At 40.9% G+C, this 20,242-nt stretch overlaps 1 protein-coding gene across 1 annotated transcript in view; it reads left to right on the forward strand.

The window, feature by feature from the left end:
- The window catches only part of si:dkey-256h2.1 (uncharacterized protein LOC337520 homolog), a 246,445-nt gene that overhangs the window by 162,857 nt on the left and 63,346 nt on the right, over positions 1-20,242 (forward strand). The window contains exon 9 of the mRNA XM_060824762.1: positions 10,200-10,321. Within this exon, the coding sequence (XP_060680745.1) occupies positions 10,200-10,321 (122 nt within the window). The remainder of the gene's footprint in view (positions 1-10,199; positions 10,322-20,242) is intronic.

A 20,242-nucleotide genomic window follows, 5' to 3' on the forward strand; every position in this document is an offset into this window, starting at 1 on the left:
TGAGAGGGGTTCTATTTGAAACATGTAACACTTGAACAGACTGAGGGAGACTGAGGGGTGACCTTATAGAGGTTTACAAAATTATGAGGGGCATGGATAGGATAAATAGACAAAAACATTTCCCTGGGGTTCGGGAGCCCAGAATTAGAGGGCATAGTTTAGGGTGAGAGGGGATAGATATAAAAGAGACCTAAGGGGCAAATCTTTCACACAGAGGGTGGTATGTGTATGGAATGAGCTGCCAGATGATGTGGTGGAGGCTGGTACAATTGCAATATTTGAAAGGCATTTGGATGGGTATATGAATAGGAAGAGTTTGGTGTGATATGGGCTGGGTGCTGGCAGGTGGGACTAGATTGGGTTGGGATATCTGGTTGGCATGGATGGGTTGGACCGAAGGGTCTGTTTCCATGCTGTACATCTCTCTGACTCTATGACTAAGTCACTGATTAGATTCAAGTGAAAGCTAGATAATCTTTTCGATTTTAAAGGCATCAAGGGGTACGGGGAGAAAGTGAAAATATTGCATTAAGACAGAGAATCAGCTATGACTGTGTTCAATGGCAATTCTAGGCTTGAATTGCGTACTCCTGCCCTTAGTTTCTATGTTTCTATTTATAAAGTTCTGAGCCTAAACCTATGAACTTTGGATAAGGCTTGGGATGTATCTGGTCATTTTAACCTGTTCATAACTAACATTTACTTTTCTAGTCAAAGAAATTCAAGTTATTATCACTCACTCTCATGAGTTATCCATAATTCCCAAACAGCATTGTTTGCATCTTCTACAGTCTCAATAGAATGGGAGAGTAAAATGGATAGCTCTCGAAATCAGGCAAAAGGATCAAGTTGCTGATCATACTAGAGAGAGTGAGAGCTTCTTTATGGCCAGTGAAAGTTAACCTGTGCTATTCAAGCCACATTGCACATTTTGTCTGCCTGGAGTAAAGGCGAGAGTTGGCCACAGAACAACTGAAGCAGAAACAGAAGTTGGTGGAAAAGCTCAGCAGGTCTGGCAGCATCTGTGAAGAGAAATCAGAGTTAATGTTTTGTGTCCAGTCACCCTTCCTCAGAACTGATGATGGCTAGGAAAATGTTGGTTTATATGCAGAAGATAAGATTGGGGGAGGGGTAAGGAGTAAAGAAGCATGGCTGGTACACCATCAGTTGCGAGGAAAATCAATTTCTTGATTTTTTCAAGCATGTACTTTTGACTGCATTGTAGATATCCTCACCTCTGGTTCTCTCTTCTAGGTGTAAAAAAGAGAGAAGATCTTCTTTAATTGTTATGTCTTTAAAAACTATACACACAAAAACAATCATAGAACATAGAACAGTACAGCACAGAACAGGCCCTTCAGCCCACGATGTTGTGCCGACCACTGATCCTCATGTATGCACCCTCAAATTTTTGTGACTATATGTATGTCCAGGAGTCTCTTAAATGTTCCCAGTGACCCTGCCTCCACAACTGCTGCTGGCAACGCATTCCATGCTCTCACAACTCTCTGTGTAAAGAACCCGCCTCTGACATCCCCTCTATGCTTTCCTCCAACCAGCTTAAAACTATGACCCCTCATGTTAGTCATTTCTGCCCTGAGAAATAGTCTCTGGCTATCGACTCTATCTATGCCTCTCATTATCTTGTATACCTCAATTAGGTCCCCTCTTCTCCTCCTTTTCTCCAATGAAAAATGTCTGAGCTCAGTCAACCTCTCCTCATAGGATAAGCCCTCCAGTCCAGGCAGCATCCTGGTAAACCTCCTCTGAACCCTCTCCAAAGCATCCACATCTTTCTTATAATAGGGCGACCAGAACTGGACACAGTATTCCAAGTGTGGTCTAATCAAAGTTTTATAGAGTTGCAACAAGATCTCACGACTCTTAAACTCAATCCCCCTGTTAATGAAAGCCAAAACACCATATGCTTTCTTAACAATCCTGTCCACTTGGGTGGCCATTTTAAGGGATCTATGTACCTGCACACCAAGATCCCTCTGTTCCTCCACACTGCCAAGAATCCTATCCTTAATCCTGTACTCAGCTTTCAAATTCGACCTTCCAAAATGCATCACCTCACATTATCTAGGTTGAACTCCATCTGCCACCTCTCAGCCCATCTCTGCATCCTGTCAATGTCCCGCTGCAGCCTACAACAGCCCTCAATACAGTCAATGACACCTCAAACCTTTGTGTCATCTGCAAAGCTGAGCTGTATGGGAATAGAGCCCAAAAAGAGACAAGAATAGTTGGACAGACAAAGGAGTCGATAATGCTCTGGCTAGGAGGGTGAACAGCTGTTATTGGTGACTGTTGGTGGCTAACAATGAGTAGTATGTAATGGTAGACTGTGTGATAACAAGGCCTGAGGTTTGTGGCAACAGCTGAAGTTCTGCAAAATCACAAAAATGGCACAACAGGTCAGAGAACATTCCCCAAGTAATACTGTGCTCAAGACTTCAATGAAGCAGGTGTACTCGGAGAGACAGGTCTCTATAAATAAAGCTATTATAAATCTACTGTGCTATGCTAATGCATGACGTAAATTGCATAAAGTCCAGCATGAATGAGCGTTGAGAGACATTGATCAGATATTGTGATGGCCAGGTAATTGTTAGAACAGTGAAGGCTGGAGTTAAACATCAAGACACTATGGAATCCCAGACATAGCTGTTTTGTGGAAATTGCCTGGGAAATTGAAGAATCTAATGGGAAATTGCCCTGCATTTGGAACCCTCAGAAAGCATGTATTAAAGTTGGACAATTTGCAAGGCTCTGCCTCAATTAAGTTAATAGTTACACAGGACATGTTTAGCGAATTAAAATCCAAGTATAACTCCTCGGTATCTATTCAACTGACCTCCAACTCAGTGCCAATCTAACTGTGATCCATAAAAAGACGTCAGTGAATTTAAAAGGTGTGAGGATTCAGTACAGTAAAGGAGCAGATGTTCTGGGTCTTTTAAAACAGGACAAGGAATGATAGAAAAGACAGAGCTGGAGACAGGGCTGACTGCAAAATCCAACGGTTTGAATTGGGAAAGCAGATCAGTAATTTATTGATACCTTTTAAGGGTTTACAAGAGCCAGTAGGTTAAATGGTTATGGAGAGTGTTTAAACACTGGGTTAGTGAGCTTAACCAGATCAGCCTCATTATCACTGGATTCACAACACATCAACATTAAAACATTCAAAGGCCCTCAAAAGTGTCAGGGGATTAATATACTGGCAGGGAGATGTGCTAGAGCTGCTCGGGACACGGTGGGATCAAGGGGAATAGTGAGGAAAGAGATCAATCTGAGACTGGTACAGTTGGGAAAGGGAGTGAATCAAACAGTCAGGGCAGGAAGGAACAAAGCTGGGGACAAGGTAGGACTGACAATTGCTATGATATCCCAGTCCCATGTTTCCTAACCATACCCTGAGTTCATCTGCCTTCCCTGTTCGGCATCTTGCTTTGAAGTAAATTAAACTGCATTTACTTCAAAGCAAGAGGCCTGGGATATCATAGCAATTACAGAAATTGGCTCAGGGATGGACAGGACTGGCAGCTTAATGTTCCGGGATACAAATGCTCCAGGAAGGACAGAAAGGGAGGCAAGAGAAGAGGGGGTGTGGTGTTTTTGATAAGGGATAGCATTATAGTTGTACTTAGGGAGGATATTCCCAGAAATACATCCAGTAAAACAAGGAATGATGCACAGTAAATTCAAGAATAGCTTATCATTGAACAGATGCTTTTGACAAATAAATTTGACAATCTGATTCAGAGATGCACTGAAGCATCTTTACATTTGCCATCTTCTGGTAAAGCGCAAGAGATCAGTCAGGTGGTGAAGTAATTAAAAGGGCAATGACGGTAGCCGCTATTTGTTTATTATTGTCAGGATAAAGACAAAATAATAACAACAAACTAGAGCATGCCACTTGGTGCTTTCACTGTAGCAAGAAGGGAGGAATCTTTGTCTGAAAACATCTTGCAGCAACTACAGTGGGGCCTGCAGGGCTGTGAATGCTGCTCACCCGAGTTCAATGAATCCATCAACATGACAGACACAGCCCAAATGATTGTTTTTGTGTGTATGGTTTTTGAAGACATAACAATTAAAGAAGATCTTCTTTCCTTTTTACCCCTAAAAGAGAGAACAAGGGGTGAGAATATCTACAATGCAGTCAAAGGTACATGCTTGAGAAAATCAAGAAAATGGTTTTCCTCACAACTGATGGTGTCCAGCCATGCTTGGAGAAAATGTAGGTTTTGTTGTATTTTTGTGCAAGCATTTTGTCTCGTGGTATTATCATTGGACTATCAATCAAGAGAGCCAGCTAATGTTCTGGGGACCCAGGTTTGAATCCTGCCATCAAAAACAATGGAATTTGAATTCAATTTTGAAAATCTGGAGTTAGGAGGTTAACAATGACAATTGCCAACTGTCAGAAAAATATAATATACTTTAGAGAGGGGAACTGCCATCCTAACCCAATACTTATTTTTATTTTTTTGTCAATTATCATTATATAATCCAGCAGCAAGCATTAGCAAGTTATGGGCTTTTCTTATGTAATGAAAATTGTTGTTAAGATTGTAAATTTAATTTGAACAATAGCCCTTTGGCACCATTTGTTTAAATCCTGACTTGACAAGCTCAGTGTTGCCTGCAATAAATTACTCCTCCATGCTGATCTGAAATGATTAATTTGAAGGAAGATTTACAAAGCAATGGAGTTGATATGGAAATAATTATGCAAAATGATATTGAGATGAAAGTCGGATCAAGAGACAGTGATTTTTGGGGAATTGAAAACAGGAAAATGCTCACTTCTATCATTCTGTACTTTTAAAATGAAAGCTTGCTTTGGCTCTGCATATCTGTGTGAGACAGATTTCTCCCAAATGAAGATAATAAAGTCCACATGTTGCCAACATCTGACAGATACCGATTTCATGGATTGTATGCAATTAGCAGACTCAAACTACAATCCAGACTTCAAGGCACTGGAAGATAATGTGAATCACAGAGTATCACACTAAGACTTGCTGAGTAGAGGACAAAATAAATAATTATATGTACTTGTCTTTCCATTTACATAGCTCTGTTTTATTATACTTATGCCCTCTGAATGGTATGATCTGCCTGTATTGCATGCAAAACAAAACTTTTCACTGTACCTTGGTACATGTGACAATAGGGTTAGCACTGCTGTCCCACAGCACCAGGGACCCGAGTTCAATTTCAACCTCGGGTGACTATCTGTGTGGAGTTTACACATTCTTCCCATGTCTGCGAGGGTTTCCTCCGGGTGCTCCGGTTTCCTCCCACAATCCAAAGATGTGCAGGTCAGGTGAATTTGGCCATGCTAAATTGTCCATAGTGTTAGGTTTATTAGTCAGAGGTAAATATAGGGAAGGGGAATGGGTCTGGGTGGGTTACTCTTCGGAGGATCGGTGTGGATTTGTTGGGCCGAAGGGTCTGTTTCCATACTGCTAATCAAATCAATAAAAATAAACTGTTTACTCTGTATTTTCTTTGGGGTAGATTCTGAGTTGCATTTCAATTCCAAAACATGATCTCATATTTTAAAAAGTATGGAGAACTCTGCTTGAACTAAAAAAAAATGTTTAAACAAATACAGATTGGCCAATAATACAGAAAAATAAAATGGAGAAAAATAATTTGTGACAGGGAGTGTGTGTTAAAATCTAATGGTTATTGTCAATGATAAATTATAACAATATGTTTGTTTTAAAGTAATAGGGTGTTTAAAGTCAAAATACAAGTTTGTTTTATACACAATCCAACCCTGGCAACATCCTTGTAAACCTTTTCTGAACCCTTTCAAGTTTCACAATATCTTTCCGATAGAAAGGAGACCAGAATTGCACACAATATTCCAACAATGGCTTAACCAATGTCCTGAACAGTCGCAACATGACCTCCCAAATCCTGTACTCAATACTCTGACCATTAAAGGAAAGCATACCAAACGCCTTCTTCACTATCCTGTCAACCACTCCACTTTCAAGGAGCTATGAACCTGCACTCCAAGGTCTCTTTGTTCAGCAATACTCCCGAGGACCTTACCATTAAGTATATACGTCCTGCTAAGATTTGCTTTCCCAAAATGCAGCATCTCACATCGAAGGCTGAGGGGTGAGTCCTGAACTGGAGGGTATAGGTTTAGGGTGAGAGGGGAAAGATATAAAAGAGACCTGAGGGACAACTTTTTTCACACAGAGGTTGGCACGTGAATGGAATTAGCTGTCAAAGGAAGTGGTGGAGGCTGGTACAATTGCAACATTTAAGAGGCATTTGGATGGGTGTATGAATAAGAAGGGTTTAGAGGGATATGGGCTGGGTGCTGGCAAGTGGGACTAGATTGGGTTGGGATATCTGGTTGGCATGGACGGGTTGGACCGAAGGGTCTGTTTCCATGTTATATATCTCTATGACTCTATGACAGTTGAAGTACTTATTTAGACACATCTCCAAAAATAAATTTTTGGTTACAAACTCTACAAAATAATATACATGTGGAGATCCATATCTTGGTGTTGAAAGTAAATGAGCATTGTATCGCGTTTTAAATAAATTTATTTTTCTTACATTTTTGCTATCTTGAGGTGAGTATTTGATATTGAGAGATAGGAGGGATTCTAATCATTATCTACAGGTATAAATCTAACTTCATAGAAATATCACAAGAGCAATTCACAATAGAACAAAATCTGCTTTTATTATAGTGGGAAGCAACTTTGGACCCTCGATGTTGGGGCTAGCTTTATTACAGTCTATGTACTGAGACTCATTTCATTTCATTCCATGGTGAAGTGACTTGCTTCACTATAACCATTTTTATGTGTAAAACTCTGCTGTAAAAAAATCTTTACTGTTGGAAATATGCTATTCCCACCACCCACCAAAATCATTTTAACTATTTTGGCTTTGGGTTCAAATTGGATATTATAATTGTTTCTCCTTATCAAGGTGTTGTCTCCTTGATGTGGTCAGTGACCCCAATATCTTAGCTAGTGGCCAATTTTCAAATGTGTCTAGGCAATGAGTATTGGCAAGCTAATAGACAACGGTGGACATCATAGTCAAACCTGACTTTCTCTTCACTTAGAGTCATAGAGTTATAGAGATTGTTAGGTAGGATTAACACTCAGGCAAATGTAAGATGGATGTAACACTAAAATGTTAGATAGAAATAGCTCTCAGGCTGAGGTGGCCAGGAGGCCCCAGAGGGGGAAACAGACACGAGGTCTGAGGGAGATAACTGAACCAGTGGAAAAGTACTGAAAGAGCAGTAAAACTTGGGAAAACAGAATAAGGCATGGTCAAACACTGATAAGAGACTGGGGCCAATGACAAACTGTAGAACCGATCATTACCAAATAAGGGAACGGTGCAGGGATAAGGGGGGTATAAGAATAAACAAAGGGGTCAGAACGCCTTCTCCAGCCAGACAGATGTCTTGCTGTAAACCGATTCTCTCTCGAATAAAGCAGTCTGTTTCTTAGAATCTGACCCGGTGTCTCATTCCTCCGAAACGAACACGGGGACGGTAGAACCGTCTTAACAAGATGTAGGAAAGCATTCATGAGTAGTTGATTTTCCCCCTTCCTAACTCACGTAGTTTGAAGCCAGTTGCAGCATTTGTATTAATGTCTATGAAATTGCCAAAAAATAAAAATGTAGAAGGCCATAAATTTAACAAATTCTTAAATGGAATATTGGTATATTATTTTACTGGTCTAATATCCAGAAATTAGTGCTGCTGTTGAAGGGATCATTTGTTGGTGACCATTCTCTGCTTGTGTGGTTGGACAGTGAACTCCATGAATCATGCTGCTCTCTATGTCACAGGTGGAGAGTTTCTGATCTCCGGTGGCTAGGAAGTTAGATGAATGTGTTAATGTCCATAAGAATAATTGGTAAAGGATAGTACCGGAGCCAATATTTACTCACTATTTACATACAACAAGAGTAAGTCACTTGGCTGTTTGAGTCTGCTTTGTCATTCAATATGATTATGGTTGATTCATTTATATCTCACCATTTTAATTTACTTCTACTGTAAAAATATTTAAAGAATCTACATTCACTGCCTTCTAAGATTCAAACTGTCTGGGTGAAAAATTGTTTCCTTGTTTCTGTTTAAATAGGTGACCCCTGATTTTTAAACCATGACCCCTAGTTCCAGATGCTCCCCCAAGAGGAAACATCCTTTCCACATCCACCCAGTCCCCTCTGAATTTTATCTATTTAAATCAAGTCACCTCTGATTTTTGTAAACTCCAGAGGATACATACCAAGTCTGCAGGCCTTTCTTCATCAGGCAGTCTACTCATTCTTTATAATTATTTACAGATTAAACATTACAAGTATATATCTCCTATCACAACGATACCACAGTTTGAATAAGCTACTAAATCTCAGAATTTTTATAGCACAGGAGGCCATTCTACCCAGTGTGGCTGTGCCAGCTCTCCAAAGGATTAGTTCACTTGTTGTCACTCTATCTTCCCTAGTTGGCCCTGCATTTCCTTATTTTCAGATAAGATGTTTTGTTCTCAATTCTTCTGCCAATGCAAACAGTTTCCATTGCTATTCTGGCCATACACTATAATTTTTAAAAATCACTACTAAATTCCCTATCAGCCTTCTCTTCCCTCAAGAAAACTGTCTCCAAGTTCCTCCTTCTTGTAAATATTATCTCTAATGCTTTCATATCTTTTCTAAAGTGCAATATTCACAACTGGAAGCAACACTCCAATTGAAACCAGTATTCCAAAAGAAATAGCATAATTTCCTTACTTTTATATTCTTGATACTTATTAGTGAATCTAGGATATTTGATGTTTTCTTAACCAATCGCTCACCCTGTCCTGCCATCACCAATAATTTATCCATATTTACACTCAGGTCTCTTTGATCTTGAAGATCTTTTAGTACCTTTTATTTTACATTTTCTCTGCATATTGTTTGTACCAAAGTGTATACCAGCACACTTCTCTGCATTGAAATAAATTTGCTGTGTACCCACCCAGCTTATAGTCCTACACTGTCCTCCTTACAGCTTTCAATTCTCCAAAGTTTCATGTAGTCCACAGATTTTGAGATTGTCCACTGCATATTAAAATGTAGATTATTAATAAAAGCCAGAAAAATAAAAGTTCTAATGCCGACCACTGATGTTATGTCTTTAATCTGCCGTCTGCCCAATCTGGGTCGAGTTGTCTAAAAGTCAAATAATGATTATCTTCATTGGTCTCTTTGGATTCAAAGAGGGTTCAGGATGATGTGCCTGACAGTCAGGTCTGGATTCAAGTCCCAAATGCTCCAGAGGTGTGCCTGAAGAAGTTGATTAGAAAATATTGTGCCTGGCGATGAGAGATTGGAAGTAAATTATCATTTGTAGCTGCTGTAGTGTGATTGATTGATTGCCAGTTTAACTGAAGGGAGAACCAAGAAGGTAGACCCTTTTCTAGGATTTGTGATTCTTCCCACTCATGTACATTTAATCATTTGTGTGTATCTGTTGTTACTTGTTTCCAGCTCACGAGTATTTATGAGTACTTGCACTGTGTATCATTAACTATTTGTGATGTTGACTATTATATCTTATGTGACTGGTTAGGATGTTGACATGATTGTTCATATTTATACCTGAGGTTTATCTGTATCATGAGTGTTATAGAAATGTATTTAGTCCTAGCTATAAAATTTGGCTGAGAGGGAAATTTGTACTTGACAACATAATGCAAAATATTCTCAATGTTATCTTATCTGATTACCTGACGATAAATGGTATGTTTTGGATCTTTAGCATAACATTAGTGATGTTATGCTAAAATTGCAACACACTCAAATACGAGGTTCAAAATGACTCAAGCAAAACTGATCAATTTTAGGCTGAGTAATAATGATGAACAAAACGATCATGACTATGCATTTAGGCTAAAAGGATGCAAAAACCTATTATCGACCATTAAACCCATGCATGCTTCCCCTTGGATACTATTTATTCAAAACATTCTAGACAGGGAATTGCTGGAAATTGCTAGAGAAAGCTGTTGCAAAAGCAGTACACTGTTGGCAATTTTTTAAGGTACCTTTGCTTCAGTTTTCTGGCTCTGAAAAACTGCAGCATATGTTTTACAGAATTTGACATTGTGTATATGTTTTTTTTCTAGGATACAGGTCATCACTGCACCCTTTTAAACTGCTGCAACTCTTCACTGGCGGGATATTTGACAAAAATTACAACAAGAAGTATCATCCTATTAAATTTGTTGTGCCATCTTCCACCAAGAAGGTAAGGAAAATCAGAGTATTTGTATTTAACTATGAGGTCAGTGGCAGAACTAGAAATACTACTAACACAAACCTTGTGGACCAAATTACCTTTCTGCTCTTTACTATTCTATATCTGTGCCGGCTCATTTTAATTCTTGCACTGTATTGGGAGTTTCCTCAAAACATCTGCAGAGAATATGAGAAGTAAGACTTTGCCTGTGACAGTACTGGGACTGTAAAGGAACATAGGTGTTGGTCATCTCTCTAAATGGTATTGAAATAATTTCTAATTGCTGTGATTTCTTACTTCAGCTTTTCCATTTCCAGTTCCATTCCTAGAAAGTGAGAGCATAGATTTAAACTGATTTGCAAAAGATGCAAGGGTGATATGTAAAAAAAACTTTGTCACACACTGAGTAGTTAGGGTACAGAATACACTGCCTGGAAATGTGGTGAAGACAGGTCCAATTGAGGCATTCAAGAGGGCATTGGATGATTATTTGGAAAGAAATAATGTGTAAGGACGTGGGGATACAATAGGAGGTCGGCACTGGGTAATGATGCTTGCTTGAACTGACGGTGCATTCATGATGGGCCAAATGGCCTCCTGGGCTATAACAATTTTGTGATTTTGTGATGGACTCCTCCTGCCCTGCTTCATCACCCCTATAAACATATTGTTCTTTTTCTTTCTTCCCAAAGTGAATTTGTCGCATTCCCTTCTTATAATAGTGAATCACACATTCCAATCAGTGCCTGAGTAAAAGTATTTTACCTAAAATTACTGATAGGATTTATTAATGACTACCCCACACATCCTAGTCACTTGATCTGAAATGTTAAATCTGATTTCTTTCCACAGTTGCTGTCAGACCTGCTGAGCTTTTCCAGCAATTTCTGTTTCTGTTTCTGATTTACCGAATCTGTGCTTCTTTTGGTTTTTATCCCTCATATCCTGGTTTGTTTTCTTCCACATCTTCTTCACATCTATGTTATCAAACTCATGCATAATTTTGTAGAGGACAATTTCCCACTTGTGGTATAATTCGGAGAGGCAGTGGCCCAAACTAATGTTCTGGGGACCTGGGTTCATATCCCACCAGAGCAACTGCTGAAATCTGAACTTAATTAATTTCAAATATGGAAGCTATTCTCAGTGACAGTGCTACAAAACTGTCATGAAAACACATCTGGTTTACTAGTGTTCTTTAGTGAAGGGAATCAACCATCGTTATCTGGTCTGGCTCACACTGAACTCCAAATCTACAGAAATGTGGGTGATGCCTCAGTGCCCTCAAAAATGGCTTTGCAAGTCACTCAGTTCTGAGACAATTACTGATGGGCAAATCATAGGCCCCGCCAGCGACACTTACATCACACAAAGGAAGAAAGAAAAATAAAGCTTGTGAATCATTTTGCACCTTTTCCAGTCTTTCAATATCATTTTTATAATACGGAAACCAGAATTATTTATAGTACTCCAAGTGTGGCCTAACTAAAACTCTAAACAAGCTTAACACAAATTTGTTATTTTTCAATTCTCACAAATAAACCCTAGTATTTGTTTTATTATAAATTTATTAGAGTAAAAAATGAGGTCTGCAGATGCTGGAGATCACAGCTGCAAATGTGTTGCTGGTCAAAGCACAGCAGGTTAGGCAGCATCTCAGGAATAGAGAATTCTCTATTCCTGAGATGCTGCCTAACCTGCTGTGCTTTGACCAGCAACACATTTGCAGTTATAAATTTATTAACCTGTGTTGCTACTTTTAAAGATATTTTCTTTCTATATCTAGATTCCCTCATTCATATAATCCACTTAGAATCTAATTTTCTGAAGAGTATGGCCTCCTTATTCTTCATATTATGCAGCATCTCATATATATCTCTGCTATAATGAAGCCAGGAGCAAGCCCAGGAGATGCCTTTGCTCAGCCTTGTCAGTGAGGACTGCAGATGCTGGTGATCAAAGTCAAGATAAATGGAAGGGGTGTGGGGCTGGGGAGAACGTAGCTAAGAGTGACCTGGGGGTTGCAGTGACAGAGAGAGACTCACTGAGATCTTTGTAGAGAGAGAAGGAGAACTTCTTCGAGGTAGGCACCCTTGCAAGAGGATTCACAGTAAGGTTGATCTGCTGTGCTTTTCCAGTACCATTAATCTTGACTCTGATCTCCAGCATCTGCAGTCCTCACTTTCACCTGGTTGATTTTAACCTTACTGCGAATCCCCTTGTAAGGAACAAAGAACAAAGAAAATTTACAGCCCAGGAACAGGCCCTTCGGCCCTCTAAGCCTGAGTTGATCCAAATCTACTGAAAACCTGTCACCCATTTCTTAAGCATCTGTATCACTCTGCTCCCCACCTACTCATGCATGTGTCCAGACGCATCTTAAATGAGTCTACTTGTGTGAAGTATTTGCCGCATGTATCCTCCTAAACTTTCCACTTCTTACCTTGAAAGCGTGACCCCTCGTTATGGAATCCTTCACCCTGGGAAAAAACTTGTCTCTATCCACCCTGTCTATACCCTTCGTGATTTTGTAAACCTCAATCAGGTCCCCCCTCAATCTCCTTTTTTTTTATGAAAACAAACCTAAACTACTCAACCTCTCTTCATAGCTAGCACCTTCCATACCAAGCAACATCCTCGCAAACCTTCTCTGCGCCCTCTCCAAAGTGTTCACATCCTTTTGGAAATATGGCAACCAGAACTGTACACAGTATTCTAAATGCGGCCGAACCAATATCTTGTACAATTTTAACATGATTTGCTAGCTCTTATACTCAATACCCCGTCCAATATAGGCAAGCATACTATATTCCTCCTTGACCAATTTATCCACCTGTGCAGCAACCTTCAGCATACAATGGACCTGCACTCCCAGATCTCTCTGCTCATCAACTTTTCCCAAAGCTCTTCCATTCATTGTATAATTCACTCTAGAATTAGTCTTGCCGAAATGCATCACCTCACATTTGTCTGGATTGAACTCCATCTGCCACTTTTCTGCTCAACTCTCCAGTCTATCTATATCCTCCTGTATTCTTTGACAGTCCCCTATGCTTTTTACTACTGCATCAATCTTCATGTCATCTGCAAACTTACTGATCATACCAACAGTGCCCTCTTCCAGATCATTTATGTATATCACAAACAACAGTGGCCACAGCACCAATCCCTGTGGAACACCACTGGTCACCTTTCTCCATTTCGAGAAACTCCCTTCAACTACTACTGTCTGCCTCCTGTTGCTCAGCCAGTTCTTTATCCATCTAGCTAGAACACACTGCACACCATGTGATTTCACTTTCTCCATTAGACTACCATGGGGAACCTTATCAAACATCTTACTAAAGTCCATGTATATGACATCTACAGCCTTTCCTTCATCTATCAACTTGGTCACTTTCTCAAAGAACTCTATAAAATTGGTAAGGCACGATCTCCCCCGCACAAAACCATTGTGCCTATCACTGATAAGCCCATTTTTTCTAAATATAAATAGATCCTATCCCTCAGTACCCTCTCCAGCAACTTTCCCACCACCGACATCAGGCTCACTGGTCTGTCGTTACCCGGAATATCCCTACTACAGTTCTTGTACAGGGGGACAACATGAGCAACCTTCCAGTCCTCTGGCACCTCACCTGTGTTTAAGGATGCCACAAAGATGTCTATCAGGGCCCTAGCTATTTCCTCTCTCCCCTCCCTCGCAACCTGGGACAGATCTCATCCGGTCCTGGGGATTTGTCCACCTTAATAACCTCTAGCCTACCCAACACATCTTCCCTCCTTATGTCAATGTGATCCAGACTAATCAAACTTCTATCTCTAATCTCAAGATTCATCACGTTCCTCTCAGTGAACACTGATGCAAAGTAATCATTCAGAATCTCACCCATTCTCTCAGGTTCAACACACAGCCTTCCTACATTATCCTTTAGTGGACCAATCCTTTCTCTAGTTACCCACTTGCTTCTTATATAAGAATAAAATGCTTTGGGATTTTGCTTAATTTTGCTAAATAAAGCTATTTCATGACCCCTTTTAGCCCGCTTGATTCCTCATTTAAGACTTGTCTTACTCTTCTGGTATTCTTCCAGGGCCTATTCTGTTCTTAGCTGCCTAGACCTTATATACGCTTCCCTTTTCCTCTTGGCTAGTCGTCCAATTTCTCCTGTCATCCATTCCTATCCTTTGCCTTCAACAGGACATGTCTATCCTGCACTATTTTCTACCTATTTTTGAAAGTCTCCCACATATCAAATGTGGACTTCCCTTCAAATAGCTGTGTCCAATCCACATTTCCCAGCTCCTGCCTAATTTTGATATAATTGGCTTTAGTCCAGTTTAGTACTCTTCCCTTAGGACCACTGTCATCTTTATCGAAGAGTATTCCAAAACTTACAGAATTGTGGTCACTGTTCCCAAAGATATCCCCCACCGTAACTTCTACCACCTGCCCTGGCTCATTCCCCAGTACCAAGTCCAATATGGACCCTTCCCTCATCGGACTATTGACATACTGATCTAGAAAACTCTCCTGGATGCTTCTTACAAATTCTACCTCATCCAGACCTCTGATGCTAAGTGTATCCCAGTCAATGTTGGGAAAATTAAAATCTCCCATCACCACTACCCTTTTGCCTCTACATCTTTCCATAATCTGTTTACCTATTTGTTTTTCTACCTCATGCTCACTGTTGGGAGGCCTGTAATACAGCCCCAACAATGTAACTGCACCCTTCTTATTTCTCAGCTCCACCCATAATGCCTCACTACTCAAGACTGCATAGTGTCCTCTTTTAGCACAGCCGTAATATCATCCCTGACCAGCAATGCAACTCCACCTCCCCTTATACTTTCCTGCCTGTCATGTCTGAAGCGTCAATATCCCGGAACTTTTAGTTGTCAAACATGCCTTTCCTTCAACCAAGTCTCTGTGATTGCAATAATGTCATACTCCCAGGCACCAATCCAAGCCCTAAGTTCATCTGCCTTACACACTATACTCCTTGCATTAAAGTAGATGCATTTCAGGCCATCAGTTCTTTTGCATTCACCTGCTGTCTGCCTACTCCTTCCTTTATTAATGCTATCTTCATGATTCTTACAGTCTCCAGTCTCCACCTCGCTGCTTACTTGTTTTCTCTTCTGATTCCCAGCCCCCTGCCACATTAGTTTAAGATCTCCCCAACAGCAGTAGTAAAAACTCCCCCAAGGACATTGGTTCCCATCTGGTTCAGATGTAGACCATCCATTTTGTAATAGTCCCACCTTCCCCAGAACCAGTCCCAATGTCCAACAAATCTGAACCCCTCCCTCCCACACCATCCCTCAAGCCACATGTTAATCCTGCCTATTTTTTCATCTCTACCCTAGCTAGCACGTGGCACTGGTAGTAATCCCAAGATCACTACCTTTGAGGTCCTCCTCTTTAGCTTCTCTTCTAGCTCCCTGAATTCTTTTTTCAGGACCTCATCTCATTTTTTACTTATATCATTGGTGCCTATATGCACCAATACAACTAGCTGTTCACCCACTTCTTTTAGAATGCTCTGCAGCCGATTGGTGACATCCCTGGCCCGAGCACCTGGGAGGCAACATACCATCCCGGAGCCCCATTTTTGGCTACAGAACCGCCTATCTACTCCCCTCACAATAGAATCCTCTGTGAGTATGACCCTACGAGTCTTTTTCCCTCTCTTCTGAACAGCAGTGCCCGCCACTGTGCCATGATCTTGACAACTGCTGCCCTCCCTGGTGAGCCATCTCCCCTAACAGTATCCAAAACGGTATACCTGTTTTGGAGGGAGATGACTGCAGGGGACACCTGCACTGCCTTCCTACACTTTTTCTGCCTTTTAGTCACCCATTCACTGTCTCCCTCAGCAATTCTAACCTGCGATGTGACCAGTTCACTAACCGTGCTATCCACAACCTCCTCAGCATTGCGGATGCTCCACAGTGAGTCCATCCGCAGCTCCAGAGCTGTCATGCTGTCAAACAACAGCTGCAACTGGACACATTTCTTGCAAGTGTAAGAGTCAGGAACATCAGACATGTTCCTAAGCTCCCACATCAAGCAATAGGCACATGCCACGGATCTGAGGTTCCCTGCCATTGTAAGCTTAGCTTTATGTGAATTAACTAAAACCAAACAATGCACTTAAATATATGAGAAAAGAAAGACAAAAAAAAAGTCTTTTTCTTCCGGTTAGAGGAGGGGGATAGGGGCCGGGAGGGAGATACTACGTGTGTAGTATCTTGGGTTTAGCCACTGCCCAAATATAAATTAAGCCCTTACCTTCCCGGCAGCCCTCGCTTCACTCCACATTCTCTCTTCGCTACTCAGTAAAAATGGAGGCACGACTCCCGAGGTAAGTCCCTTTTTTTAAGTGGGAAAACTTATCCTTCCTGGCAGCCCTCGCTTCACTCCACCTTCTCTCCTTGCCGCTCTGTAAAAATGGAGCTGGGTGGGCGTGATGGCTCAGTGGATAGCACTGCTGCCTCACAGCATCCTTGGATGCTGCCTGACCTGCTGTGCTTTAACCAGCAACACATTTTCAGTCTGATCTCCAGCATCTGCAGACCTCACTTTTTACTGCTGCCTCACAGCACTGGGTCCCGGGTTCAATTCTTCAAAGGATGCCAACTTTGAAGAAGTTCTCCTTCTCTCTCTACGAAGATCTCAGTGAGTTTCTCTCTCTCTCTCTCACTGCCACCCCCAGGTCACTCTGCACTACCTTCTCTCCAGCCCCATCCCCCTTTCCATTTATCTCTCCATCCTGGAGGCTCCCAGCCTCATTCCTGATGAAGGGCTCCTGACCAAAACTTCAATTTTCCTGCTCCTCGGGTGCTACCTGACCTGCTGTGCTTTTCCAGCACCACTCTAATCTTGATTCAGCCTTGTGTCAGCCCTAATCCACCTATCTGTTGATCAGTACTGAGAGAACAGTGTTAAGTGCATAATGTTGCGAGATCACAGCAAAGTCTGAGGCCTAGTATTGAATGAGCATAAGGAGGGGAGGAGTAAGTGGGTGCTGAGTTCTTTGTGTTAATCTGTACACTGCATAAACTTATCTCCCATCATTCAAGAAATGTAAACCATCTTTTTAACTATATGCAGCAATTAAGGATAATTTGCTCTGTATTGAATTTTCCCATGGATGTCTTCGGGGAGAACAAATGCATTGATTTAGATGCAAGTTTAACAGTGTATTGGGTGGCAGCAATGCTGCATAATTAGCATTTAGAATACTTGATTTAAGATACAAGTATATAACAATTAGATAGTTTGTCACTGATGCAGCCTCCATGTTAAAAACCTATTGGATTCCAGGTGAAACATTAGGATAGTTTGAGGCTGAAGATGGAATTTACTTCAGGGGAGTTAAATAATCTTCATGGCTGTCCAAAAAGTGCTCCTTTGGATAACTCTTCTTATTGATCTAAATTCCTCTGCAGAAAGTGCAGAAAAGCCAGATTGGAGACTGTGTGGCAATAATGAGGAGTCCTTATTAAAGGGTTCGGGTTGATAGAGCACTGCAATGTTCAGGGGCCAGGCATAAAGGTGTTCTTCGCTATCATAGTGAGAGTGTTTGGAAGGCTGCTGCACTGTCAGGCAGATGGTACTGAGGGATTTTTATAATGTCAGAAGTTAAATATTAATCTCGATCTACATGGTTGGAGATGCAGCTTGGAGGGAATACTGCATTAACAAGAGGGACAGAATGAGGTAGTGCTGCACTGCACTTAGGGCCAGGACTAAGGGAGCATTTCACTATCAAATAGGTAGCAGTTGGAAGTATTGCTATGCCAGATAGTTCAAATGAGGGAGCACTACACAATCAGAATGGCTGTGTGAAGGGACTGTTGCCACTACACTATCCTACCTGTTCTCAATCACCATTTCTTCCCCTACACTCTTTCTCTCCTACTTCCCACCTTCTTTCTTCCTTCCCCAAGTGTATACTTTGGTGTTATGATCTTATTTGATTTTATTATTGGGCAAGTGAGATCCTATACCTGAGCCTGGCTTGATCAATCATATTTTTCTTTGTCTTGGTTTTAATGAAGTGGTGTCTCACTGAAACATAACTGAATGTTACAAATTTTGCTTTAAAAATAAAGTAGAACTTGATGAACAAAAGAAATGAAGACAAAATAAAATAAATCAAAGACTTAAAATCACAGTTAAAGTCTAATCCCATTAATCCCAAAATACTGCTTTATTTAAGTAATCTCATCAGGGTTCTTTCCCAACAATTCTAGTGGTTGGCATTAACTCTTCTAAAGTGACCTTATGACAAAAACTTAATATGTCTACCCATTTAAACTACCAACAGAAACCAAATGTCTCTGGATTGAATCTTGCTTTATTTTTGGCTAAATCCAAATTGTATTGTGTCTTTTGGAGGGATGCAACTATGAAGCCTCATGAGTTTTCTCTCTGTACCCTACCAAACTCACCACACTAACAACCTACCCTGTCAAATGGCATATTTCACATCCAGTTCTGGCCCAATCTTACCATGCACTATTCCCAGAACTCAGCATTCAATAGATGTCCTGAAATTCACCGGCATCCCTACAGCCCATGACATCTTTAACAGCCCATTGTGCTGTCAGTCCACAGTTGCTCTGCACAGTTCCTGACATAACAGACATAAGGAAATCTGCACCATGCTGTGTAGGCAGGACATCTAAGGTCCTGCTGAACAGAATGGTGCAGAGACGGAACTTCCTCTTAAACCAGGATCAGCAGAGGACCACAACACCAGACCATGCCAGCCTCTTCTGAGGTTACCACCAGGATTAAAGCAATCTCTGCTATCTGCTGAATTCTGTGCAATAGAATTATAGAGTCTCTACAGTGTGGAAGCAGCCTATTCGGCCCATTGAGTCAATACTGACCCTTTGAAGAGCATCCATTCCATACTTCCCTTGAATTCGAACCTGAGCCTCTGGCACTGTGAGGCAGCAGTGCTAATCACAAGCCCCTGGCACTGTGAGGCAGCAGTGCTAATCACAAGCCCCTGGCACTGTGAGGCAGCAGTGCTAATCACAAGCCCCTGGCACTGTGAGGCAGCAGCGCTAACCACGAGCCACATTTAAATCATGCAGTTTATGTCATGTTGGTAAATTGTATACCTGTAAAATTGAGTAACTGGAGCATTAACAGTCTGGTTGAGTCAAGTAATTATTAGATTTACAGTTCAAAAATGAGCCTGCCCACATTCACCTCACAGTTCTTCCACAATTTCATCCACTTGAAGTGGCTTAGAAGCATCATAAAAAGTGTTGTAATTTTCTAACACTTCACACTGCTGTCTTTGCTACTTTTCACTTTAATGTGTACATAACGTCTTGTGTCAAACAAATTTCAGGCCTTTTTTCTCTTCAGCCACTCTCATCCCTGACTACATTAGAGTGCACCAACATTTGATGTGTGATTTCATGATCTTATATTCACTTCAGTTATCCCCTTCCCCTTATTCTTGGAAGGATTTCTAGTCCTCCTTTATAGTTGTTTGTTTGTTAAGCTATTTAAGGTCACTTTTGGTGATTATGAGTGTACTCAGTCAAGCTATATAATATATAGATAGATATTAAAAATGTAGGTATGGGCAATTAACATTTTTAAATGGATTATCAACTCAATGCTATCAATAACAATATTTCCTCCTTTTAAATTTGGAATACTACTTACAGATCTGGGTATCACATCTTAGGACAGCTTGGCATTGGAATGTGTGCAGTGGGGTTCATACACATGTTATCAGGGCTCCAAGGATTATATTAAGACTGCAGTTACATAAAGTAGGTTTGGATTGCCTGGAACAGAAGATAAAGGACGATTGAGTTCGCATTTAATTTTGACAGAAATTGCTTGGGTAGTCAGAACATTTCCCGTAGGTTGAGCCATCTGAGACTAGA

The sequence above is a fragment of the Hemiscyllium ocellatum genome, chromosome 5 (assembly GCF_020745735.1).
Source record: "Hemiscyllium ocellatum isolate sHemOce1 chromosome 5, sHemOce1.pat.X.cur, whole genome shotgun sequence".
Taxonomy (NCBI): Eukaryota; Metazoa; Chordata; class Chondrichthyes; order Orectolobiformes; family Hemiscylliidae; genus Hemiscyllium; species Hemiscyllium ocellatum.